The following is a 26,950-nucleotide window of genomic DNA, read 5'->3' on the forward strand; positions in this document are numbered from 1 at the left end:
GCCTCCTGCTTCCGTTACCTGCAAAGTTAGATCACAGGAGAGAGGAATCCTTGGCCTCTCCACTGGAGAAACACAGAAAGGGGCCGAGAGCCCTGGCTACATGCTGGCGGGCGCATCTCTGTGTCCTGGAGCCTCCGCAGCCCAGTTAGGAAGTGCACCGAGCGCGCTTGGTTCTCTCCAAGCAGAGGCAGCTCCTGGTCATAAATCTGTGGGGTATTGCAACAATTGACAGGGGAGTTTTACTGGCTGTTATTTCTCTTGTACAGTATTGTTTTTAGTGCTTGTTTAATCATTGCTAATGTGAAATCATTTCTTCTTGGACTTTGTAGCAGTTTATTACACAGGCTGCAGATAATCAGCAGTGTTCTTTATAAAAACAGTAAAGGATTAAAGTAGTTGTGTGTCAGCCTTGCCCAGAGCAGGTTCTCATTAAGATTTGGAAAGTTGATTTTGATTTGTCTTGGTTTTGATTTTTCTCTCCGTGCTTCTGAATAAACTTTTATAAATGCCACCAATTGTCATAAAAGGGAGCCTGAAAAAAAAAGGAGGTCCATTTAGAGGAATTTTTTTTTTCTTTTTGCCAGAAAGAAAAAAACAAAGCAAAACACGAAATAATAGCTGGACTTTATTTGTAATGATTGTGAAGAATCTTCACATCACTTAAAAATACTTTGTTCCAAGAGTTGTTCTATCAGGAGGTCCTGAGTTCAGTGATTCTACAAGGTTGAGTCCTGCATTTAAGTGTCCTTCTTCTCAGGGCACCTGGGAGGCTCAGCGGTTGGGCGTCTGCCTTTGGCTCAGGTTGTGATCCCGGGATCCTGGGATCGAGTCCCACATTGGGCTCCCTGCAGATTCCCTCTGGCTGTGTCTTCTGCTTCTCTCTCTCTCGTGAATAAATAAATAAAATGAATGAATAAATAAAAATGTTTTTAAAAAAAGAAAAAATAAGTGCCCTCTTCTGAGAAGCTTCCCTGACCCCCTAGGAGGTGAAGCAGGGTAAAGTGTTCCCCAGCTTCTTCTTGCACATGCAATTAGACAGACTTATCTTGACTTATACTTCCGCCTCCTGTCCTGGGGTGTGGGTTTCTTGAAGGCAGGGATTGTGTCCTAGTTGAACTCTGTGTCCCCTCAGTTTTTTCCACAAAGAACCCCAGACTTCATGATCAGAAGTAAGAAATGGTTTCCCTTCCACCTTTTTTTTTTAAAGATTTTATTTATTTATTTATTTATGAGAGACAGAGAGAGAGAGAGAGAGAGAGAGAGAGACCTAAGCAGAGGGAGAAGCAGGCTCCATGCAGGGAGCCTGCTGTGGGACTCGATCCCGGGTCTCCAGGATCATGCACTGAGCCAAAGGCAGTGGCTCAACCTCTGAGCCACCAGGCATCCCTTCCCTTCCATTTTTATTTTTATTTTTTAAAGATTTTATTTATTCATTCATAGACACACAGAGAGAGAGGCAGAGACACAGGCAGAGGGAGAAGCAGGCTCCAGGCAGGGAGCCCGATGTGAGACTCGATCCCGGGTCTCCAGGATCACACCCCAGGCTGCAGGCGGCGCCCAACCACTGCGCCACCGGGGCTGCCCACCCTTCCACTTTTAAATCACCCATCCGTGTCAGTAGAACATGTCCCTAAGTATGTCTGTCTTCAAGTTTGACCACAGTGGTTCGTGATGTCAACTGTTCACACCCCCCACCCCTCTCCGCAGGAAGGAGATTGAAATCACGGGTTCAGTTGGCCAGACTCTTAAAAGCTAAAGGGGAGGGGGCAACAGAAAGGGTTTTGATAAGTCAAATGCCTGCTTGAGAAAGCTCTACACATTTTTCTTCTTCTAATTGTTTGCTCACACTCGCTGTTCTGATGAGAAAGCACGCGTTTCTAATGATTAACACACTCTGGGTGGTGGGAAGTGTGCTGCATTAACAATATGGGGCCTGTATACCTTTACACGCTCGTCGGTAACGAACGTCAAGATAAATAGTTTCTGCGATGAGTAACTAGGTTCCTGAGATAAGTCCTTCCTCCTATTATAGCTGATAACGCGGGACTGTCCGAGGCCGTGGGGCTGCCTGCGAGGGGTTTGGCCCCGATGGGAACGCGCCTCCGTGGGCCGCCCCAGGTGCTTTACCTGCAGCGCTAATACCTGGGGAGCCCTCTCCGAAGTGGTGGTTACTGCCCCTGCCACCGCCCAGCCTCTCATGTCAACAATAACTCTGTTTTCCAAAGGGGGAAAAAAAATACCTTGGAAATTGCAGCTCCTCTTCTCCCGAGGTGGGCCGGCCTCACCTGTCCTCTGGCGCCAGGGCCTGGGCTGCTGCACGCTCGCCAGTTGCGGGACGACGGGATGCAGGGCATGACCGAGTGTGGGGACTGATGAAGTGGCCCGTGGGAGGGGAGCCCCTCAGCGACGGCCAGAGCCAGGCATCCGGTGCCCGGGAGGAGGGGTAGCACGCCCGGCAGTCGGGGGCCGCCCCAGCCGTCGGGCCCTCGGGAAGGGGGGCTGCGGAGCCCCCGAGTCTGCACGGGCCGCAGAGTGCAGCGGGCCTGACCCCTCGGAGGCCGGGCGCCGCGGTGCTCAGGGGGCACGGGCAGACGCGACGGCAGCAAGCAGGTCTGAAAAAGCATCTTTAAAAAAAATTTTTTTTTTGCCGGGTGCTGTGGGAGGGCCTGTGGGAGCTCCAGCTGTAGGGTCCCCCCCCCACCCCGTCCCCACGGAGCACGGACGAGGCACAGGGATTACGGTACTTGGAGAAAACCGGGAGGTCACAGCAGCGGTCCTCGGTCAGACACCACCGAAGCCCCGATCCTCCGTCAGAGGCCTCAGAAGGCGGGGTTCTCCCTCAGACACCACGGAAGGCGCGGTCCTCCGTCAGGCACCTCGGAAGGCGCGGTCCTCCATCAGAGGCCTCGGAAGGCGCGGTCCTCCGTCAGCCACCACGGAAACCACGAGGAGGGCAACGGTACAAAATAAGAAACCACAAGCTACCAGCTCAATATAGGTAGTGGACACGTTCACCCATTCTTGCAATTCCTGAAGCAGCAGAGGAGCCAGGGAATATGCAGATTTAAAAGGCTTTCTATCTTCTTACTGCCTCTGGACGTAGGCAGCAGTGGACACAAGGGGGGGGATGAAAAAATATCGCACCTCTTAGTAAGAAAGGTGGAGAGGATGCGTGAAAACAGGACCTGCATTTCTTCTTGGCAGTTGGCCAGCACCCGTCTCTCTCTTTTTCTCTCTCTCTCTCTGTCTCTGTTTCTCTCTCTCTCTCTGTCTCTGTCTCTCTGTCTCTCTCTCTCTCTCTCTCTCACACACACACACACACACACACACACTGAGTTAGGCATAAAAATCTGAAAATGATACACCCCATTCTTTTTCTGACCACAAGACAAAATATAACCTTTGTTTGGAAGAAGTATCTTCAACATCCCCAAAGAGAAGAAGGCTGGAGAAGTCAAATTCTGTTTTAGGATTGGAACATGGCTTGGTGCTGGAAAACTGGGATATTTCTGTCATGTTCTAAATGAAAATAAAGGTGCATCATATGCAAACGAAGAGGAAGAAATCGCTTAATGAAATAGCTCCCAAAATTATGCTGGCCAGCAGATAATCCCCTGGCTCTTTCATCTTTCCAAAAGATGGGAGCAATAAATGCACTTTGAGGAGTCTGTATCCCCCCCACCCATTCTGAAATTGTTTGCAACATTAACGTGTATAATAATTGTTTTTGGGATCAGTCTCGGTGGGGGGAGGATTTTAGGTTTTCCTCAAAAGAGTGATAATTAAATGACCAAAACTTCCTCTCTCTCTCTTTCTCTCTCTCATACACACAAACCCAAAAAATGTACAGTGGAACCAAACTGCCATAACAGAGTGATCAGTTTAAAGCAAGATGCTGATCCTGTGTTTGCTGGAATGAAAATATGATAAAACCCAGTAGAGCAAAGTATACTTTGTTTAGCAATCACCCCAAGCATCTGCAGAGACAGTTCCTGGAATCTGCTCTGAGTGCTACAACATGTATGTTTTGGGGACATTTGCCCCAGCTCCTTGTGACAACAATTTATGGGGCACATTTAGGTGGATTTACATCAACTGCTGCCCAAAGCCTGACTTGTCACACCGCACAACACTGGAGATGTTCCCATAGAGAAGAACACGACCTCCTATTGTCACTAAACCACTAAGGAGTGTTGGGGTGAGCATTGTCCCCCGGGAGAGTAATTTTCACAAGGTAGAGCCTGCATTTGTCTTGTTCACCATTACGTCCCAGTCTGGCACTCATGCTCACCAAATAATCACTTCTTAAAAATTATCTATTTACTTAATGAGTGAAATACTTTTTTTTTTTTCGAATTTATTCATTTATTTTAGAGAAACAGAGGGAGAGAGTAGGAGGAGGGACAGAGGGAGAGAATCTTTAAGCTGACATCCACCGAGCGCAGAGTCTGACACGGGGCTCGATCCCACGACCCAGGAGATCATGACCTGAGCCAAAACCAAGAGTCAGCCACACAACTGAGCCACCCAGGTGCCCATGATTGAAATTCTTTTGGTCAGAAGAGACTAACTGGTTCAAATTCATTCTTTCTTTCTCAAGATTTATTTATTTATTTATTTATTTATTTATTTATTTATTTATTTATTTATTTGAGAGGCAGAGACACAGGCAGAGGGAGAAGCAGGCTCCATGCCAGGAGCCCAATGTGGGACTCGATCCTGGGACCCCAGGATTCGCCCTGGGCCAAAGGCAGACACCAAACCGCTGAGCTACCCAGGGATCCCCTCAAATTATTTCTAATGGAGATGTTGGAGGATGTGTTTTCCTGATCCCAGACCCTGATTGTAGTTTTGTGTAGTTTTAATACTCTTGCTTTTCTTCTTCTCCGCAGAAGCAATGTGGTATCACCAGGCAGGGGCCCTCTGTTTATTGTTTTTTCATTTGTGTGCTATTTTTTACTTTACAGAGGGGATTTCCCATCCACTCTCTTTATTTCATCCTCACAAAACCTATCTCATGTATTTTTAGGTGAGAAAATAAGTCTTAGAGAATTAAGTGGTTTGACCAAGCTCTCACAGCTGGAAAGTGTAGAAAACTGTGTCTTGAATCCTTCTTTGTACTATGAGTTCAATGCTCTCTTGACCACAATCACTATGTCCTGGACTCATAGAAATAAAGTTAGTCACAGGCTCCTATCACTGCTAATCAATGCTCAGCAGTTTAGCGCCGCCTTCCGTCCAGGGCCTGATCCTGGAGACCCAGGATCGAGTCCAGCATCGGGCTCCCTGTATGGAGCCTGCTTCTCCCTCTGCCTGTGTCTCTGCCTCTCTCTCTCTCTCTCTCTCTCTCTGTCTCTCATGCATAAATAAATAAAATCTTTAAAAAAAGATCGATGCGTGCTAACTTCCTAAGCATCAGCCAGCTATCCAGAGTTCCGTGGAATGGCCACTTAATTAATTTGTTAAAAGTAAGTCAAATTAATTTCATTTAGAAAATTCTCACACCTCTTGTAATTTGGAGATAGCCTAGAGCTTGAGAGAGAATTTTTTAGCCTGAGCCCTGTTTTCTCATCTATAAGTGGAAAAAATGGTACCAGTTCTGCTAACTTCAAAGACATGTTCTGTCCATCAAATCTAAGGCAAAATCCAAACATTTAGCAAACTACTACACAACATATCAACGTGAGGTGTTCTTTCTATAAATGAGTAGCGTAAATCTAAATATGGCCACCGCATGTGGAGAAAAACAGCGTCTTTGGCTGGTGGTTATTACAAAATGAAGAACGAACTGTTGTTACAAGTAGCCATGGCAATGGATCAATATGCTCTTCACATTCAGACCATCGATGATGTGAACTGTATGTGAAACGAGTGTGGTTTTTGTCACTGAAGAATGTGGTCCCCTGGAGAACGAGATGACATAAGAATAAAATGCTCACTATGACGCAGCACATTTCATTCTAATCCTCATGGCAGTCCTGTGAGGGAGGTCATGTTCTTGGTTCATTTTCCAGTTATGGAAATTGAACGTTTAGAGAGTTTGTGGGAAAATTGTCCAAATCATAAAGTAAATGTAGATTAGCCTCAAGACCATGGTTGATGATTGTTCAGTTCAAAGTCTAGCATAGTTTGGACTTCCAGTTAACTCTGATGACAAATAATGGCATGTGCCTCTATCTTTAGAAGCCATCGGTGCTGGCATGCTAATTGTCTTTTATATAAATCTTCTCAGTTTGGCAACTTGCTAGCTTGCTAATATCTATATACTATTTCAGCTGTGGGTCAATGTATTCAACTCTAGATACATAAGCATGGGCTATTTGGGGTCATTCTAATGGGGTCTACTGAGGACGGTGTGAGGCACCTGTACCTCCCACAAGCAAACTCTAATAGCGCTGTTAATGTCAGACCGATCTAATGGAGGGCCTTTTCCTAGCAGCTCATTGATTATAAATACTACTCTTAAGTATTCATATGTGGCCTAAAAAAGTATTTCTCCAAATGAAAATAATGATTTTCAGGAGCAGTGATGTAATTTCTGAGCATTTGCGCTATGACGACCATTGGCGGAGACTTCTTGCTCATAGTGAGTACTCTTAGGTAGAAAATTATGAAGAAGCAAAAAAAAAAAAAAATGTAGCGAATAACAGTGTCATTCCTTTCTATTTCTTTTATAGGTTGATGACCAAATGAAGCTGCTCCAGAATTGCTGGAGTGAGCTCTTAATTCTCGACCACATTTACCGACAAGTGGTACATGGAAAAGAAGGGTCAATCTTCCTGGTTACTGGGCAACAAGTGAGTAGAGAGACCACCCCCGCCCCCCAAAAATGTCTTTTTATTAAGCATGTTCAGAATGGCAGGAATTTAACTAGGTCAGAAGCACTCTGGTGCTTTGAAAGGGAAAGATTGGCTGCAAATAATTTAGAAAAGCTGACTTGGTGCACTCTGTTCCTACACTGATGATTACGGTTAAACTTGTAAAAGCAAACATAATCACAAACATTCTGCTGCTTTCACTCTGCTGGGATTGAAAGTTGTGCTTTGAAGGGTCAAAACAACCGCTAAATCAGAATTCATGATTAGTACCCAGCATTTTTTCCTCACGTTTCTGCATCTACCACACTTGTTTTATCAGCTATTTAAAAAGCTTATAAATTGTGGAATCCTTACTATTTTGGCATCGTAGTGGTGGAAGAGACCGATTCAAATATCACATATAAACTAAATAGTTGGCAGCAAGGCAAGCAAGGGAAAAGGGATAAGAGTTCCAATTTTTAAGAGCCAGCCATTATTTAAAGGGAAAATAGAAAAAAAATTACTGTTAGTTCCTACTCCTTTCTGAGTAGATATCTGGTCAGCCAACAGATATTTATTGAATATCCAGTAGTGTTGCCCATCACTATTTTAGGGCTTTGGCGTGCACTAGTGAGCAACACAGAACAGGACGCTTCCCTCGTGACACTTAACATCGTAGCAGGGAGAAGCTGACTGTAACGAATAATTCCATAGCAAACCTATATATAAGACACGTATAATGTGTTAGAGGTCAAAGTGCTGTTGAAGAAAAGAAGAAAAGGGAAAAAGAGAAAGTGCCGTGTAAAATGGAATCAGCTCACAAAATGGAATCAGCTCACATCCACGGGTGTATGTCGCATTGTGACCCAAGACTTTGTAGTGTAAATAAGAGTAGGTGGTTTCCTCTTATTGAGGAGGTGACCTTTTAACAAAGACTTGAAGGAGGAGAGATAGTTGTTGGCCTCATGGATAGCTGGGGAACAGAAAGTACTCAATGCGCCTAGGTCCAACTTTATAGGATTTTGGCATGTCCGTCCCATTTCTTAGCCTTCATTCGATAACTGATGTGTTATTAAAATAAATGCATGGAACATAGTGATTCCCTAAGTCCATTGGGTCATTTCTATTCAGGCATCGCTGCAGCGTTCAGTACTCCCGTACTTCAGTACTCGGGCACCGTGGTCTTTTACATCCAGCCGTAAATGTTTATGTGCTGTGAAACCACAGCAGTGCATATTTAAAAATGAAAGGCTGTCTCCACACCATTTGCTGTATTATTAATAAATCACATTTTCCCAATCAAATTAAAGGCAAGCGCGATCGCAGAGATTTTGCAAATTGGATCAATTCAACCATCGCCATCACTGTCTGGTCCCTGTTTTCTGTACATCTCATGAGAAAAGCCTTCTAGATGAGAAAATAAAGTCCCATGGGCTTGACTGCCTGTACTTTCAAATTTTTGTTTAGTGTTTTCGCCCAGTGACCCAAGTCTCGGGGAGGAAATGTACCCATTTCTAGAGTTTAGTCACTGGTGTGCCTCCCAGCCCCCTCCCCCAGCCACCCACCCCTGCCCAACGAGGAACTGCATTAGAAGGAGCCTCAGCCCACAAATTAATTTGATTTCATTTCCTTCTGAGTCTCAGAAATCAAATGGGTTTGTGCCGTTCTTTCTCCAAGCACTTCCATCCTTGCTCTTTAGAAATCTTCCTTATTTCACATTTCATTTTGCCTTAAGTGCTGTCCCCCGCTAAAGGTAATTACCATTTAAAAAGTAGAGAAAGTGCATTTCTTGTCTGTCTGATTTTCAAAACCAGGAACAGTCAGAAATAGATGGTATTTATCATCTTTAGTATCAATTATTGCTACTTCATGTTTTGCCATCACAGCAGAATAAAGAAATCCCTAGTGGAGAACTAGTGCTTCCCTCACACCTCTCCCGCCCCCCAGCCTCTTCTAGCTCCCTCCTCTGCCCTTGTAGAGCAAGTCTCATTGTGATCAAACCCCTCCCCTACCTTTTTCCCTCCAATCCCATGGCTAGCCTAGTAATGATGCATTATAACCAGGCATTCTTATTTATGAAAATTATGGAACAAACCTTGTATTGTCTTTTGTGGAATAGGCTAGACAAAACATTTTGAATGTATCTCTGTGCTTCCTGTAATTAATTAATTTCTTTCTTTCTTTCTTTCTTTCTTTCTTTCATTGGCTTTATTAAGTGATTCATGAATTGGGCAGCATTCCATCTAGCAAGTAGGGAGATACTCCTACAATTTCTTTCTCTTTTCTTTTCTCTTCTTTTCTTTTTTGTGAAGGAGAGAGAGACTATTAAGCAGGCTTGATCTCAGGACCCTGAAATCATGACCTGAGCCCAAACCAAGAGTCCAATACTTAACTGACTGAGCCACCCAGGCACCCCCATTCTGCAATTTCTTTTCTTTTTTTTTTAAGATTTATTATTATTTTATTTATTTATTTATTTATTTATTTATTTATTTATTTATTTATTCATGAGAGATACACAGAGAGGGGGGCAGGGACATTGGTAGAGGGAGAAGCAGGCTCCCTGCAGGGAGCCCGATGCAGGGACTCGATCCCGGGATCACGACCTGAGCCAAAAGCAGATGTTTGACCACTGAGCCACTCAGGTGCCCCCATCTTGCAATTTCTTAAATAAAAGTGAAAGAAGTACTATAAGGAAGACCTTTCAAAAACATGCAACCTTTGCAACAGAATGAGAAAGATATTTGAATGTGGAGTCCTAGACATAATTTACATCTCCATCTCCATGCCCCTATTTAGTGCTGAATATATTAGGCGCATGATAAATATTAGTTGCTGGTACTAAATTAGAACCATCCTATCCTAAGTTAAGAGCTTAATTAAAACAAGTTAACTTGGACTCCACACCCCAAGTATTCATCCCCAACGTGTTCCTACATCTCATCTGTACCTTCTTATACCTTCCCAGTTGCTTTCATGAGGCTGAGACACATTAAGAAGCTGCTTTTCACTGCAGTAGACGTGTACTGCTTCCCACCCCAAGATGCAGGGGGAGATATGTGAAAATGCTAGGTATAATCTTCTTAGAATGGTAAATACCTCTCTGATTGCAAGTGTGGGCAAACCTAGATTGTTGTTGTTGTTAAAACAACAATAACAGCAATAAATTATTTGAAGCATGCTAATTTTAGGAAGATGGTTAAAATAATGACGAGGACAGAAATGATTGTATGAAATGTAAGAGTAGAGCAATATTCTGGGGGGAGAGGAAAGATTCTCTTTTTTAAGATCTTATTTACTTATGAAAGAGAGAGCGTGTGAGAGCAGGGAGAGGAACAGAGGCAGAGGGAAAAGCAGACTTTGCATTGGTCTTAAAGCCCAGTGTGGGGCTCGATCTCAGTGCCCTGAGATCACGACCTGAGCTGACACCAAGAGTTGGTCGCACAACTGACTGAGCCTTCCAGGCACCCCGAGGGGGGTGAGGAGATATGATTTTTATTTTTTATTTTTTTTTAATTTTTATTTATTTATGATAGTCACACACAGAGAGAGAGAGAGAGAGAGAGAGGCAGAGACACAGGCAGAGGGAGAAGCAGGCTCCATGCACCGGGAGCCCGACGTGGGATTCGATCCCAGGTCTCCAGGATCGCGCCCCGGGCCAAAGGCAGGCGCTAAACCGCTGCGCCACCCAGGGATCCCGAGATATGATTTTTAAAAGGTAGTTAAAGAAAGCAAAAAAAAAAAAAAAAAAAAAAAAAAAAAAAAAAAAGGAGCAAACTTCTTTTACTTTATAGTCTAACAACAATCAAACTATAGGTGGAGTATATTTTCATTACCAGTGCAGGCTGCTTGCTCTCTGCTACGAAAATGGTGTCCACACGTGTGTGTGTGTAACACACATTAGTCTAGTTTAGAATCGAACTGACCTGTGTTCGAGCCCCCAGTCCACAGCTTACGAGCTCTGCCATCTGAGGAGCTGCCCTCACCTTTCAAGTTGCAGTGTCCTCACCTCTCCAGTGAGGGCTCTGGGAAATCTGCCTCTGAGAAGTGCGATGGGAATTACAAGGAATAGTTCTGTAAAGTGCGGACGTGAAGATAAGAAGCTGTCAAAACTAAGCTAACATGAAGCTGACATTTAGGACGTCAGCATCCCTATGAAGAAAGTGCTGTTTATTACTCTTATCATCCCCATTTTACAGATGAGGAATCGAGAACAAAGAGAGGTGAAGTAGGTGAGGCAAGGTCAAAGCACACCAATAAAAAAGGTAGAACTTTCTGATCGAGGCCACCTGGTGCCAAAGTTCGCATTTTTTTAAGACTTTATTTATTTATTTTAGAGAGAGAGAGAGAAAGAGCCAAGGGAGGAGCAGAGAGAGAGGGACAAGCAGACTCCACGCTGAGCACAGAGCCTGACACAGGGCTCGATCTCACCACCCTGAGAAACCAAGAGTCAGGTGATCATCCAGCTGAGCCATGCGGGCTTCCCAAAGTGTGTGTTCTTAACCAACGCACCATACTGCTTTTCCGTATGACTCTCAGATGCTGCAGAGCTTGCTTTCACCATAAGCTCCCAGTTTGGTCTTCACATAGTTTCTGTGCATGGCAGTTTCTGTGGAACTTCCAAGCAGAACATTCATTTCTTCTTTATTGAGCCTATATAAATATGAATTTTTTTAAAGATTTTATTTATTTATTTATTCATGAGAGACACAGAGAGAGAGGCAGAGACCCAGGCAGAGGGAGAAGCAGGCTCCATGCAGGAGCCCGATGCGGGACTCGATCCCAGGTCTCCAGGATCAGGCCCTGGGCTGAAGGCAGCGCCAAACCGCTGAGCCATCCAGGCTGCCCAAATGTTTTTGTTTTATTGATATATATGTATTTTTTGGTGTGACATTATAAACACATAATAAGAATAAATCACTAGAGATAGTTTAATGTGATTATCACTTAATGTTCTAAAATCATTTCTGCATTAAGAAAATGCTAGAAAGAAGAAAAAGGGTCATTCATAATGCCAACACCCTAAATCAACTGTTTCTGTTGAGTTTTCTTCCTAAATGCGAAGTTTTCTTACTTTTTTCCTAAATGAAATAGTCCATCTGCCACCGAAACACACTGACCTACTACCACAGATTTGTGCAGCGTGTGAACTTTGAGACAATGATATAGAGGCCTCGAGTCATGATGTGGATATCATGGTGAGAAAATTAAACAGCATTGTTTCAAAGGAACATGCAAAATACCCCAATGGCAGCTAAACGGTCCCCTAGAGGAGAAAAACAACCTGATTCATTTAATCTAGCAATATTTGCAAAGGCCTAATCATTGAAGGGACGTCAAAGATGGGGGGGGCAGTCTACACAGCCCTGCACTCAGTGGTGATAAGAGGAGTGATTTATCATCTAACGACTGAGCCTTGCCTAGTGCTGTGCACTGTGCACTTTCACAGGTAGGCCGCATGACACAGGTTCAGATAAGGTGGAAGGAAGGTTCAGAGGAGGAAGTGCAAAGGGAGTCAGATGGGCATTCCAAGCTGCCCAGATTCCATATCTAGAAGGAAGTGCCTTCTTTCTTTTTTTAAAAAATTGTTTACTTCTTTGTTCATGAGAGACAGAGAGAGAGGCAGAGACACAGGCAGAGGGAGAAGCAGGCTCCATGCAGGGAGCCCGACGTAGGACTCGATTCCGGGACTCCGAGGTCACGCCCTGAGCTGAAGGCAGACACTCAACTGCTGAGCCCCACAGCCGCCTGGAAGTGCCTTATTTCTAAAGTGACGGTGTTGGACCAAACTCTTTGCAGGTTGAGACAGACACCAGTGCTTAAATCCTTCTGGGGTTAGAGGAGCAGTGGACAAGGAATTTCTGGATAAAACTTTAAACTCCACCACCTTTTCCAGCCTCAACCAGAAGAAAAACACAGTACTCCCCAGTCATTCATTAGAAATTTCCAGGGTTGGGGATCCCTGGGTGGCGCAGTGGTTTGGCGCCTGCCTTTGACCCAGGGCGTGATCCTGGAGACCTGGGATCGAATCCCACATCGGGCTCCCGGTGCATGGAGCCTGCTTCTCCCTCTGCCTGTGTCTCTGCCTCTCTCTCTCTCTCTCTCTCTCTCTCTCTCTGTGACTATCATAAATAAATAAAACAAAACAAAAAAAAATTAAAAAAAAAAAAAGAAATTTCCAGGGTTGCTTATAGAATTTTCCCAACTGCCCGGTGTGATGATTTCTTCTAGAATAAATGAGAATGTTTATGCTGAGCATTTTAAGGTTAAGAAGTAGCAATATTAAATATGCTTCCGTCCATATTATCAGCACTAGAGTCCTGGCTCAGGGTCAGCCTGAGCATGCACGTAGTGTTCGCACAATGCTTGAAAGCAACTTTGCCAGCCAGGGTAAGGAATGCAATGCCCCAGGTGCTGCTTGGCCCAGTATTCTGACATTTTCCTCCTGAATGCAGCTCATAGTAAATAACGTGATGCGTTTATTATGACAGAGAAGGAAGAAAGAGAGTAGACACATTTTTTTTTTAAATGAGGAGGATCTCCAGGGAACCGCTACTTGGAGCTTGAAGAGAAAGAAAAAAGTTAAGACAAAATAGCACAACTTTTCTCAAAAGTCCAGTGGCTAGTGTGGTGCCCAGCACATTATGTCGGCTCAATAAATGTTTGCAGAATTGGGTCCCTTCATAGTTCATCGAGAACTAGAGTAATTGAAATAATCCCACTACAAAGAACAGCCCGGGGCACCACTACCTAGCATTAAAATGAGGATTTGGTGCTTCACACCAAATTTCCTACTTACACTTGAGGTCAGCTACAATGCTTTCATTATGTCTTTTAATCAGACATCTGTATAAGCCTATGTTAAATAATCTTGTTAAGCAAAAAGGGAATAATGATTATCAGTAATATTACTAATAGTGTTATCAGTAACCTACTTAATAATTAGTATTAATATTATCAGGAATATCAAATTGATTCTGCATTTTTAATATATTCAAATTATAACAAGAATTCATTTCTCTCCAGTATTTTTAAAGTAACATGCACATAAAATATACATGTGTATGTGTATATATAGATACTTATATATATTTATATCTATATAGATACATATATATCTATATATACACACATAAAATAACAACAGAGTTTTGAAGTGGGATCACTTTAGTATTTGCATATTGTAGCTAATTAACAGCCACTGTAACATCATCCTAAGGGAAAGGTCTACTGGCAACTTATTCATTATCTCCTATTATTGTGTATCATATTAAAATGACAGGCATCTTACAATGTACAAGTCATCAAAAATTTCAGTTATTAGAACTAAAAGCAATTTAGCTAAAACTGTTTCTACCTTCATGATGAGTGAAATTTATCCAAAGGGGACATCGGCTTATAGTATTTCTTCAATATCTGCCTTGAATTTAATGGCACAAAGATTACATGTAAGAGAGCAATAAATTAATTTTACTAAGTACATAAAAGACAAGGCCAGCTGCTCCTGAAATGAGCACAAACTCTGCATTCAACAATGAAAATATAATTATGTTTGTAATAAAATATAAGGAAGTTGCAGATCTGTGTGCTGTATCAGGAATAAATCACCTATCCTCCTTCAGAGCCATGCAATCTGATAAATTATCCTTGAAGGAAATGTTATCGGGGCTCCCATTTAATAAGCATGTTTGAGCTTTCAAATTAGCATGTAAATAAATGTATAGCTATAAAGTTGTTGGTATGCCAATTGATTTCCTGAAGTTCATCTCACTAGAGAGCTCACTAAATAGAATCTTACGAAACAATTTCAGTTCCTTTCGGGGATCGTGCACTCTATTTTCAAGTATAAAGTTCTAGGACTTGCACTTATTACGACACACCTGTTGGAACCGCATACATATCGAATTTAAATTAACCCATCTTTTAAAACCTGAGGTTCTGGTTAACGATGTACCACATTTTTTGAGCCTGAAATTCTAGGATTTGAACTTACTGCATACTTGTTAGAGCTATACATATATCAAAACTCAGTTAACTTTATCCTAAGACAAATTTATTAATGCCAGCATATTTGTGGTTTATTTAAGTGCACTTTCCTGTTTGAAGGCTTCACTTCACTGATTTTGACTAACGTGTCCTGCGTGCATTCTGAGCTACCGCTGCAGTGCTTGCAACAAGTGATTCCAAGCTTAAATTGGTAGTATTATCCCAAGTACTGCCATTTCCTGATAATCCCAGAAGGGGGGTGGGGGCACCTTATTATCCTCTAGCTTAACTACTTTATTTAAAGATCAGGGCACTAAGGAATGGAGACTCCACATGACTTGCCCAAGATGCTCTGCTTGTAAGTGGCCGCCTTGGCCCAGATCTCCTCCTGTGTTGTCCCAATTTTCTTCGGCCTCCATGACCCTGTAGGGTCTTCCTGCTGTCATCCACTTACCTATCCTGTTTGCCTCTGTAGGATTTCTATTATTCTTATCCGGGGGCAGTTAGACCATGTATAGTTTCTAAAGAATTTAGGGCTCGGGCACCACTTTCAACTAAGAAGAACTAACCTGGCATAGGTAGTGCTCCTGTAAGAGAACTGGCAAAAGGATAGTTGAGACACCCCTTTGGGGGCTACCGGGCCATCTTAATGTGTGCCACAGTGTTCATCTGCTTGTCCCCAGCAAGGGGTCAGGTTGCTTGTGTATTGGGCCTTTCTTTCACATATTCTGGAACAGAAACCAAAGGCATTCTTAGAGCGCTTGATGTTTGAATTCAGTGGACAGATGCCGGCACCTGGACAAAGCAGGTAGGACAGTGCTGTGTGCTTGATACAAGAGCAAACCTAGAACACACACTAACTGTGGCTTTTTCATGCATAGTTGACTCTATATAAACTGATTGACACCTTTGGGGGTCGTCTTTCCACTGACTCATAATTTTTCTCACTCTTGGAAAAGGTTTCTGTACACCCAGTATTCTCTAGTTAAAGCCGAAAATTCAACTCATCATATTTACACAATAAAAAAAAAATCCATTCTGCCTTGTTTTTAATTGCAAATTCTACTCTAGGGACTAGTTCTCCTGCTTAGGAGGCAGCCCTGTGCCTTCTCCTAGAGAAGCAAGTGCAGTCAATTATGGTAATGAAATGTCAATAAATATAAAAATTTAATACAGTCTGCTCCGGGTGAGTGGCAGATGAGGACTTGCCTCCCAGACAAATTTGCTGCTGCTGCAAATATTAAATGCACCTAAAAGAGTATCTGGTTGCCTGAGAGCTCTCCAGTACAAAAAGGATGGGAGCATCAGGTACCAACTGGGCTTTCCCATTATGCTATAATTGCAGCAGCAAAGCCAGTACCATCATTGACAGCCATCCCAACATCTTAACTTATTATTATAAGCTGAACTTTTTATGTCCCCATGAATAATCTAAGATTGGTGCATTGCAGCACATTTTCTTTGAAATGAAGGAGAAAATAAGCCCTTTTTTGTTATGTTTTCCAAATCGAGAAATTCTTCTTCTTCTTAATAACATCATTGCTGTCTTCCGAGAGAAATGTGTTAATAATCAATATGAAAATAGTTAGTAGTTGTTGCTTTTCAGGAAGCAGCCAGCTAAAGAATAATCTAAATGCGAGTCTTTCATCATCCACAAGCATGCATTCTTCAACAATGACTGCTTTAAAATACGGTCTCTTAAGAAAATAAAAATGGAAACCCATCTCTGCCTTCACTTCCCTCACGCACAAGGTGATGTCATCATGTGTGCATAGAATGCCGTTCTGGATTCACTTCTTATGGATAGTATAGTTGTTTTTTTAAAAAACTTATTTTGTGAGAGTTAAAAATCTTAACCTTACACCATAATGTGATTTCACAGTTAAAAAAGATGAAGGTACATATACCTGTAAAATTTAGGTAGCCAAAATCTGTTCCCTACACAGCTTATCGAAATGATTAGATTTATCAGAATAATTGTGATATGTTTTAGAATGACAGCATGTCTCAAACTATTGTCATGGGGGATATCCCCTCCATTCCAAATCTAAAGTGCCATCCGGTTTTACCCACAATTCCTAAAAGTTTCAAATAAAAATATTGGTTTCTGATTCTTTTGTTCGTTTCTGATTCTGACAGTCCTTAAAACTGATTCTGTGTTGCAGGTGGACTATTCTATAATAGCATCCCAAGCCGGGGCCACCCTCAACAATCTCATGAGTCATGCACAGGAGTTAGTGGCAAAGCTTCGCTCTCTACAGTTTGATCAACGAGAGTTTGTGTGTCTGAAATTCTTGGTGCTCTTTAGTTTAGGTAAGGAATCCTTTTCTCATACTATAAACAACCAACTGTTACTAGATGGTGCCAAACTCTGAGTGTCTTGAAGTCCATACGTGCTTTTGTTCTACCAAGGTAATGCCTTCCTTTTCAAATCGCAAAATCTTCAAATGTGAATATATTTTTACGCATATATTTCGCCATGACTCATCGCCCGGGAGTACGTGGGTTGGGCCATGGAAAAGGAGTTATTGGCCTGGGGTCCTGAAGTTTCTCCCATAATGGACATAATGAGAAGGCAGCAGCCATAGAAAGCTGTGGCCCAAGGGGGAATGGAGCTCGCTTAGGAAAGACGCATGGTATCAAATTGTCGCCGTCCTTTCTGCTCTTGATGGTTTCTCTGTGCCTTTTCTTTTGTTAGAGCTTGCAAGCTACTGCTGTTTTTATTGTAAAATATGGATAGTAATTAAAAACCTGTTTCTTAAATCTCTATAAGGATTAACCAGAGAATGTTTGTAACCAGATGCATCACTATGCGAGTATAAAAGATGATGGTTGTCAAGGGGAAAGGATGCTTCTTTAGGAAAGCTTTGGAGAAGAAAGATAACTAAGCAAGACAGATTGGCTAAATCAAGGTTCTCAGTGAGTCAGTTGAGAAAAATCACCACTGCTTGGAATAAAAAAAGGATTAAGGAGATGGATTTTTATTGACTTCAAAGGAACAGATTTTTCTGCCTGTCCCATACTTGATTTCTGCATTTTGTTGGCTTAATAAAGCCAACTTAAATAAACTTTTTGCCAAGTCCATTTATTACGTATTGGCAGACAGCTGAGGGAGGCAACTTCCCCTGAATGAAAAAAAAATCCAGAAATCAGATTTACCAACATATGTTTTTTCTTTAGTCTTCAGTTATAAGATAGTTGTGAATTCATAGCCTAAGAAATAAAACAATAAAACAAACTGCAAAGTAAAACAGATGTGTCTACTCTCCAAATTTGGTACTTTCGTTTTAAAATTCCTCTTGACAGCACCGCACAACTGTTGCTAATAAAGGGATAGTTTGAAGTAATAGAACCAGAGTTAATTTTTCACATGTAGTCAACATTTAAAATAAAAAGAACGTTTTCATATTTTGGAAAATGTGATAAATATAGCAAAGAGAAATGTTACTGAAAATTTGAAAAGACAACAGAATTTCATAGATGTAGTGTTCAAAGGTTTACAATGCCAGGACTGGATCCTGTGTGGTTTCTGTACTAACCACTATAAATAGGAAAGTTCTATTCAAGTAAGTCTACATCTTTTCCTCATGAACAGTTTTTTAGAAAATCAAGAGGAAGATAGCACAGACCTACTTGCTATAATCTCAAAAATCATTCTGATTTATGGCAAGACCTTAGTCTTTTTTCAACTGGCACGTTTGATCAGTAATTAAATGGAAAAAGTGGTAATATATGTGTAAGAAATCTTACAGCATCTCAGTGATAAAATATTTAAAGAGAGCCATCTCACTTCAATGGTATTTTAAATTAGTTGGATAACTGCATTACATTTGAAGATGTAGACATTAACCATGGGCCATGTTTCGCTTTCATCACTTTTATCTTCCCTTTGTCATTTTTCAAAATTATCATGTTCTCTGCCAATACTATGGAAGTAGGAACTTGGGTGGGGGTTCTGAAGTGCTTTCAATCTGTGAACCTCACAAATTAGCATCCCGAGCCATGTATTTCATCCTGAATCATGTATTTACCAGAACCTCCTCAACCGCACACTCTTCTTATTTGAGTGTGTTGACTGTGTCAGGAGCCTGGGGACCACTGAGTAACAAACTCCACATCCCTTACAACTATGCCTGTTTATTGTCTAAGGAAATTATTAGTTCCTTATTATTTTATTATTTATTAATTATTATATAATAATATAATAATTATAATATAATATATAATATTATAATTATTATATAATTAATTATTATTTTTTCTAAGGAAAAAAGAAAGCATAGCTTTCATATCAGAGGTAAACAGAGTTTGGGCCAAGAGTTTGTTTATCAAGAGTTTATGTTTAAAGTTCAGGGAGTTTCCAATTTGCATATGGAAAATACCCCCCTCCCAAGCGACAAATAACCTTTTGGGGGACAACTTTATTGAGATATGTGGGTAATTAACTATCAGGTCCCCAAACACCTGTTTGGCCTGTAATGGAACTGGAATCACAGCACAGCCACCCTTGAAAGCTGAGCCCAAGTCCAGAATCAGAACCTGTTGTCTCAACTGCTCATGAGCTTTGCACTGATCTCCCTCCAAGTTTGAAAACTGATGCGTTCTGATCCCTGCCCCCGCCTTGAGCCTCTTTGATCCTGGAGGGAAATGAGGACTTGTGGGATGATCAGAGATCAGGGGCTGCAATGAGAGAGGACTGTAGCAGTATCCTCTTGGTGGGAGATGAGACCGTGTTTACTTTACAGATGGAGTTGGTGAGAGCAAGTAGGACGTGAGCCCTCAGGGGACAACACTCTCAGCTGGAAGAATGGCTGGTGCAAAAGCATGAAGGCAAGAGAGAGCTAGACGAGGTCTAGAGTAGGAGGGGATCAACATGGTTGGAGGGAAGCCTCTAGTGTGGCCTGATGGCAGGAGGGGTGGGCAGGAGCCTGGCACGGAGGGCCTCAAGGCATTCTACAAACATGTACGGAGCACTTACCATGTGTCCGGTGCTGAGGCTCTGGGGACGCAGTGGTTCACAGGAGGAGGGGCTGTGATCTTCACTCTGTAGGCACTTGGCAGGTAGAGCCAGATGCTTTTTTAAAAAGGAGTGAGGTGTGGGTAACATTTGTTGATTTGCTTTTCTGGTAGTGATGTGGTAGTGATGTGGAAAGTGGACTGGAGGTAAACAAGGCTGGAAACTCTGTGTTTTGGGGTGGTTTTAACACTCCACGGGGATAGGAATGTGCTGACATAAACAAATCAGACGATGCAAGCCACGGGGTGTGACAGAGGTAGGAGGAAGAGGTCCTGCATGAGTCTCAGATTTCTGGGTGCTTGAACCAGGAGAGAAAACTCTAGAGGAGCAGTAGCCCATTAGTTGAGCCAAATCAAATTCTGGTAACAATCTTCCTCCCTTTCCTCCTAAAAGTCATTCTTCTCCATAGCTGATTTCTGATTCCATGAAAAGCTAATGATAGGACTAAAACTACATGTATGGTTGACTAAACATTTTCCATTCCATGGCCTGATTTTTTTTTTTTTTCTTCCTCGAATTGTATCCAGGAACAGATATCAATTGCTTAAGCTGGTTGTAAAAAGAAGAAAAAGTAGAAAAATGTCCCCTCTTTCAGAATGTTTCTGTATATAGTATAGTAGGCTCTGGGGGCCCAGTCTGCTAGTAATATTTTCTTAAAGTCCTATTAAACTTATATAAATTATAATATGTATATATTTATTTATATATATAATTTAAAATTTTTTCTTAATTATGAGAATATATAATTTGAGCCCTTTGATAACTTGGTAAAGAAGGATCTATTCTACATTGGCTTATCACTAACAAGGCAGAAATAAATCTCATAGAGGTATGTGGAATCATGATCCTCAAATAATGTCATTATTGCATGCGTTAAAAGCTGAACGGCATTCCCACAAACTTGATCTGAAAACAAATGCAGAACTGGGAAGTGGTGACCTGGCTTTGAGCTGCAACATCCTGAGTAGCATCATTCCACCTTAAGGCCCACCAGGAAAATTAGTGTGGCCTAAGTGCTCAAAGCAGCGAGTCATGAGAATGTGCCAACTAAGATGTTACTCTGGCCTTTGGATTATCTCAGCCTACAGACTCAGTGGCCAGATGCCGCTGGACTTGTTATACCCCAGGTGGCAAGAGGAAGGACTATAGGAATATTGTATCTTATTTCTCCTAATGAATGTCCTTGATTTGTTGTAAATTTTTCTCTTCTCTGACTTGCCAGTGTTTCTCAAACCATTCTTTTATGTTCAGCTGAGTTAAAGAGATTGTTACTCTCTTTGAGGGGATTTTTCCAGACTAAAAAGCAGCTAATATTTGCCCCAAGTATAGGCCCTCTCAGTGCACTGAAATGGGTGGAAGATGCTACTCTGCTCTGCTTCTGTGTGGACGGTGCTCTAGACTGGGTCTCCGTTGGGGTTAGAAATTGCCCTTCACTTTTCTCTGTATCCCAGGTCTCTGCCACCTTGCACAGTAGAAGCTTAACAAAATATTACTGATGAGAAAGGGTACATAAATGGATTTACTTAATTTTAAATTCAAAACAAAACTTTCACCAAAGTAGCTTGTGATGTGGTTGTCAATAGTAGGTTGTCGTATCTTAAGTGCAGGTTAGTTTTCTGAGGCTGGTTTTTTTCCAGAGAACTCTAGCTGATACTTCCTCAAAATTAAATCATTTCTGTTATCAGTTTGCATTCTCCCAGTGTATAAGGGGAGATGTTCATTTGTTAGCTCTTCGGGAAAGTGAACTTGCAGAAAAACTAGAAAGACTATTCACGACTAACAGTAGGTGATGAATGGCATATCTGTTCCAAGCAGAATGCAAGATCATAGGTTTTCAGCCCCTGGGAGCTGATAGTAGTTGGGGAATGTTGTACAACTTCTTGATAGTGATGGAATCCTGTCTACGCTAAAATGGCCGGATAAAATCAGATCATTGTTCATCGTGGTAGCTCTTTGTTTCACATCAAATTTCCAAATTTTGAATTTTGATCACACATCCAGGCAAGAGTCCTCCTCATGGAGGCAAACCCAGGGAAGATGAGTGGTGTTTGCCTTGGGGGAAATGGCTCAACTGGGAAAACCACTGTCTACGAGCTGCCCTACCAAACTGCCACCTGAGCCTTTTCGATAGAGAAGCACTGAATGTGCAATGGGCATTAAGTCGAGAACAAAACTCACTGCAGAGTTGTTTGATTCATCTCCAGATTTCATTCAGGCATTCTTCAGTGTCAGGCCACAACTCCTTGACTTTAAAAAAAGTTAAACATGTTATCTCCAATGTAAATTAACATCCAAGCAATTGGTGTAATGTCCCAGGACAAAACGATCTATTTGTGACTCGATCCACAAACTGGGAGGGGTTTTGAAAATGGAAGGATAACATTTTCAGGCCTTAAAAATCATGATTTGAAATCATGATTTGGAAGGAGAAAATGAAATACTTCTAAGGCAGAACAAAGTATGTTTCCCTGTGTCTGTTGTAGCTACTTTAAATATCTAAGGCTTACACTTAAAAAAAAAGCTCTACAGTCGTTCTTGTACTTTTAATGAAGCAAAGACTTTTTATCTATCAGATTAATAAACTAGAATGTCCATGAACACAGGAACTATATCTGTTTTCCTCCTAGCATACCACCTGACATATAAGTTTTTAATAAATATTTATTACAGGGCACCTGCGGGGGTGCTCGATGGTTGAGCGTCTGCCTTCAGCTCAGGTCGTGATCCCGGGGTCTTGGGATTGAGTCCTGCATTGGGCTCCCTGCATGGAGCCTCTGCCTGTGTCTCAGCCTTTCTCTCTGTCTCTCATGAATAAATAAATAAAATCTTTAAGAAAAAAAATAGAAATATGACCTCTCTGTGGTCACACTGCCTGTAATAATAAATAAATAAATAAATAAATAAATAAATAAATAAATATTTATTGCATTCATGAATGAAAGAAGGCTTCTCATTCAAACTTCTAAGTTAAGAGAAAGGTAATGGGAACTGGAAAAATTAGTAGCAACAACAAAAATACAGGCACAAAATTTGAAGAAACAGGTTAGCAAATGGATCCTATGGATAGGTATTAGAGAATTTATCTTTTTTAAAGAAAGTAAGGATATGTCCTCACATTATGAAAGATTCTTATAAAGAAAATAGAGACCAAACAGAGTCTTCCTTTGTGAATGAAATAATGAGTGGATTAGGTACTGATGATAGGCATTTAGGTTCTATTCGAATTAAAACACTCAAGAGTGTCTGATACCTTCTACGGCTTATCGATACCAATCAGCCGTAGAAGGAAGTGGAAGCAGTGCTTTTCTTTGATAGTGTTAATAAAACATCTGCTGGTGGGTAAATCCCTTAGTTTCTCTCTTAACCTTAGAGATGGTCTCCCTCCCATTTTGTAGTTGTAAAAACTAGGTAATTTGCCCAACATTTTAAGGCAGCACCAGATCTAGAACTAACATCCCCAAATGCTAGGCTGTGTTTTCTCTGTGACATCACATTGTCTTCTTCAGAGACATTTGAACTCATCAACCAAGTATTTTCAAAATACTACATAAATACTATATAGGCAAAATGATGTAGAGAACTAGGACAATTACTGGAGGAATATAGACCCCCCCCAAAAAAAAACCCAAAAAACAAAACCCAAACTCTCTTGGATAAGAACAGGAACCACTTAATGTGAATTTCTAATCTTCACTGAATATACTAATTATAAAACTTTTAATTATAAAAAACTTTTTTAATTATAAAACTTTTTACATTGCTTGGCTTTGAAATATATCATAAGTTGTTTTTGTTTCATGACAACGTGAACTCTGGGTTTCAGGGATTTAGGAAGTTTGTAGAAAGCATTTGTCTCATAACTTCAGTACCTCTCTCTCCAAAGAATTCCTCCTTATGGTTTATTGTTGAGTTTTGGCATTTTCTTTGGCTTATTCGCCGGACTTTAGGAAAGTTAACTGATCATAAGCCTTCATTTACTAGTTTGCCTGTTTTGTCATCTATTTGAGCTCCTTATAATGTTAAAAGGAAAAAAATGAACAAACGTAACTCGATCATCCTCTTCCCTTTTGGTGGTTATTGGGCAATAAAAACCCTAAGATAGAAAAAGAAGAGCCGAAGGTGTCCATGAGGTCTGGGAGATAAAGCTCCTTGGTGGGGAGAGTTGGTCAATTCTGCTTTCAGGTAGAACTTTCCACTCTGCTGAAGGACCTCACCATACTCTGCTCATGCATTATGATGTTGACATTTTTAATACTAAATAAAATCGCCATGTCTACTGGCTGGAAAATGTGATGAATTTAGTCTTCTAGGTGAAGAAATTTGTTTTCAGCGATTGACTTTCCAATAGGCTTTGTTTTTTATATCATCGGTAGTTTTTTCTTTATTTGAATTTTTTTTCTGGGACACCTGGGTGGCTCAGTGGTTGAGTGTCTGCCTTCGGCTCAGGGCATGATTCTGGGGTCCCGGGCACTCAACCCCTGAGCCACCTAGGTGTCCCTTGTTTTCCTTTTTCTAAGTGTAATATTTCTCCTCCTGGCTTTCAGTATCAGAACCTGGCCAAGACACAGTGTCAGAGCTCCCTGCAGAGGTGCCTGGGTGGCACAGCCAGTTGAGTGCCTGACTCTTGGTTTTGGCTCAGGTTGTGATCTTGGGGCGATGAGATTGAGCCATTGTGGGGTCCTGCACCCAGCCCAGAGTGTCCTTAAAACTCTCTCTTCTTCCCCCTCTCAAATAAATCAGTAAATCTTTTTTTTTCCTTAAAGTTCCCTGCAGAGTAGTTGGTAAAGCAAAATGGCAACAGGGAAATGGGCTTTGCGTGAACCAAGCCCAAGTTCCCACCTCTGTACAGAGCTTAAGGCTGGATCACAATCCCTTGTGGGGAACTGTCTCCGCTGTGAGCACTGGCATACATACATATACACTTCGTTTGAAAAATGAAGGTTTTGAGATACCTGGGTGGCTCCGTGGTTGAGCCATGGTTCTGCTTTTGGCTCAGGGCGTGACCCCAGGGTCCTGGGATCGAGTCCCAGGTCGGGTTCCCCATAGGGAGCCTGCTTTTCCCTCTGCCTGGGTCTCTGCCTCTCTCTCTGTGTGTGTCTCATGAATAAATAAATAGAATCTTAAAAAAAAAGAAAGAAAGAAAAAGAAAAATGAAGGTTTTATACATGGGTAAAGAATTGCAGAGCACCTATTGATCTCACATCTCACAATAATAAGAGACAACAAGGACCTGTAGGAATATTAAACACGCGGTCACTAAGGATGGCATATAAAAGTTTCTATGTTAAAATAACCCTGAAAGCATGGCAGTTTGGTCAGGGTGCCTCAAGGGAAGACTCTGCTTTCAGCAAGAGAGACGGTGATGGGGCACGATGGGGCGCATGGGTGGCTCAGTAGGTTAAGTGTCTGCTTTGGGCTCAGGTCCTGACCCCTGGGTCCTGGGATGTGAGTCCTGCATCGGGCTCCCTGCTCAGCTGGGAGCCTGCTTCTCCCTCTGCCCCTCCCCACTTGTTCTCCATCTATCTCTCAAGTAAATAAATAAAATCTTTTAAGAAAGAAAAAAAAAAAGAAGGAAAGACTATGATGACGCTACTGCCAGGCCTAATTAGTGTATCCTGTCTTGTGCTGAGGGAGCCTGCTCCGTGCATCCCCTCCTCAGCCCGGCTCGGCTGTTCGGCTGTTCGCAGCTGCAGCTCCGGGGAAGGCTCGCATCACGCCGAGGAGTGGGAAGGAAAACTGGTTGCCTAAACTACAGTTCCACCCACGAACCCCAGGCCAGTTGTTAGCGTGGCTTTGCAGTGTCAATCACAACAAGGTTTTTCAAAATCCACGTCCTGTGCCGAGGAAGTGCTTTCGCAGGATTGCTTGGTGTTCGGCCAGTTACGAGGTGGTCCTGTGCAAGAAAACCCCTTCTGGTCCGGCCTGGGCTGTCTCTCGACTCCCCTGCCCACTCCCCTGCCCGACTCCCCTGCCCACCCTTCCTGAGCTACAGACCCCTAGAGGGAGTGCGCGTGTCCACATCCTCCTGCTCCCTCCCCTCCGGCTTCTGCAGGAGCCCAGAGATGTCCTAGAACACACCCCAGGGATGTCCTAAAACACACCCCAGGAATGTCCTAGAACACACCCCAGAGATGTCCTAAAACACACCCCAGGGATGTCCTAAAACACACCATGGGAGAAGGGAATGTAGGATGTCGCAAAAAGAAAGAGGATAAATATTTCTGCCCACTTCTCCAGAGGCCCAGCAACTCATTGGGTCTGAGGTTTCTTGCCATCAGACCGTGTCTCCGTTCGTGTGAGGGGTGGGGGTTGCCTGCGACAGCAGGGTTCTAAGCAAAACAACAGGAGCAGAGGGGAAAAATGAATTTGCCTTTTTGCTCTTTTGCAATGTGCAAGCCAGTTAATGAAAGAGGCTTCCAATTCCAGCAGAGAACTCTGATCACACTGATCAGACGGTGTTTACGGTGCCTAAAGCAAAATGGACTGGTCGCTTTATAAGTCAGGATGGGGGCACGGGTACGGGTGGCTACAACGCAAGCCTACAGGTGACCTGGAGAAGCGACAGGGGCGTTCCCTTGCCTTAGTCTACCGCCTCCCTCCAGGAAAACTTCAGAAGGGTGGGACACTAACAGAAAATTGTACTTGTGCATTGCGATGTGTGTCCAGATATGAATTCGAGTTTTGAACCAGCACAACAGTGTGCGTAAGGGGTGGTCTTCACGCCACAAACATCGGTCTTCCCATTATGGGGTAATTGTCCTTCCTGAGATTGCTCACGGTATTTGCTTCATTCTCCCCTTCTTCTCAGTGCGATCCTACACCCACATGGCCTACTGCAGCCGCTCGGATTCATACACCGGTGCGTGTGCCGCCCACACACACGCGCGCACACACACACCCGCCCGCGCTCCCCGGCCTGCCTAGGGATGCGGTGCATTCATCTCACATCTTCACCCAAGTGCATTGGTTAAATTGTTGCTCATGAAGTCAGATGAGCAAAAGAGGCATCCCAGGGTTCTTTTGACAATTAGCATGCGGTCTCAGCTCTTACCTCCTTATATATGATATTCTAATTTAGGAAAACACTCACTAGACACTTGTCAAAAAACTATGCATATCTTCATACTAATGCCTGGCTGATATATATGCA

General features: G+C 42.4%; 1 protein-coding gene across 5 annotated transcripts in view; it reads left to right on the forward strand.

Moving 5' to 3' along the window:
- Positions 1-26,950, forward strand: part of NR5A2 (nuclear receptor subfamily 5 group A member 2) — a 138,606-nt gene that overhangs the window by 66,768 nt on the left and 44,888 nt on the right. For all 5 annotated transcript variants that reach the window (XR_012033342.1, XM_072831323.1, XM_072831322.1 and 2 more), the window contains exons 5-6: positions 6,678-6,797; positions 16,949-17,096. Coding sequence is in view for 4 of the 5 variants with exons in the window: in XM_072831323.1 (XP_072687424.1) it covers positions 6,678-6,797; positions 16,949-17,096 (268 nt within the window). In the remaining variant the exon portion in view is untranslated. The remainder of the gene's footprint in view (positions 1-6,677; positions 6,798-16,948; positions 17,097-26,950) is intronic.

Source organism: Canis lupus, chromosome 6, assembly GCF_048164855.1.
Source record: "Canis lupus baileyi chromosome 6, mCanLup2.hap1, whole genome shotgun sequence".
In the NCBI taxonomy this organism is placed as follows: domain Eukaryota; kingdom Metazoa; phylum Chordata; class Mammalia; order Carnivora; family Canidae; genus Canis; species Canis lupus.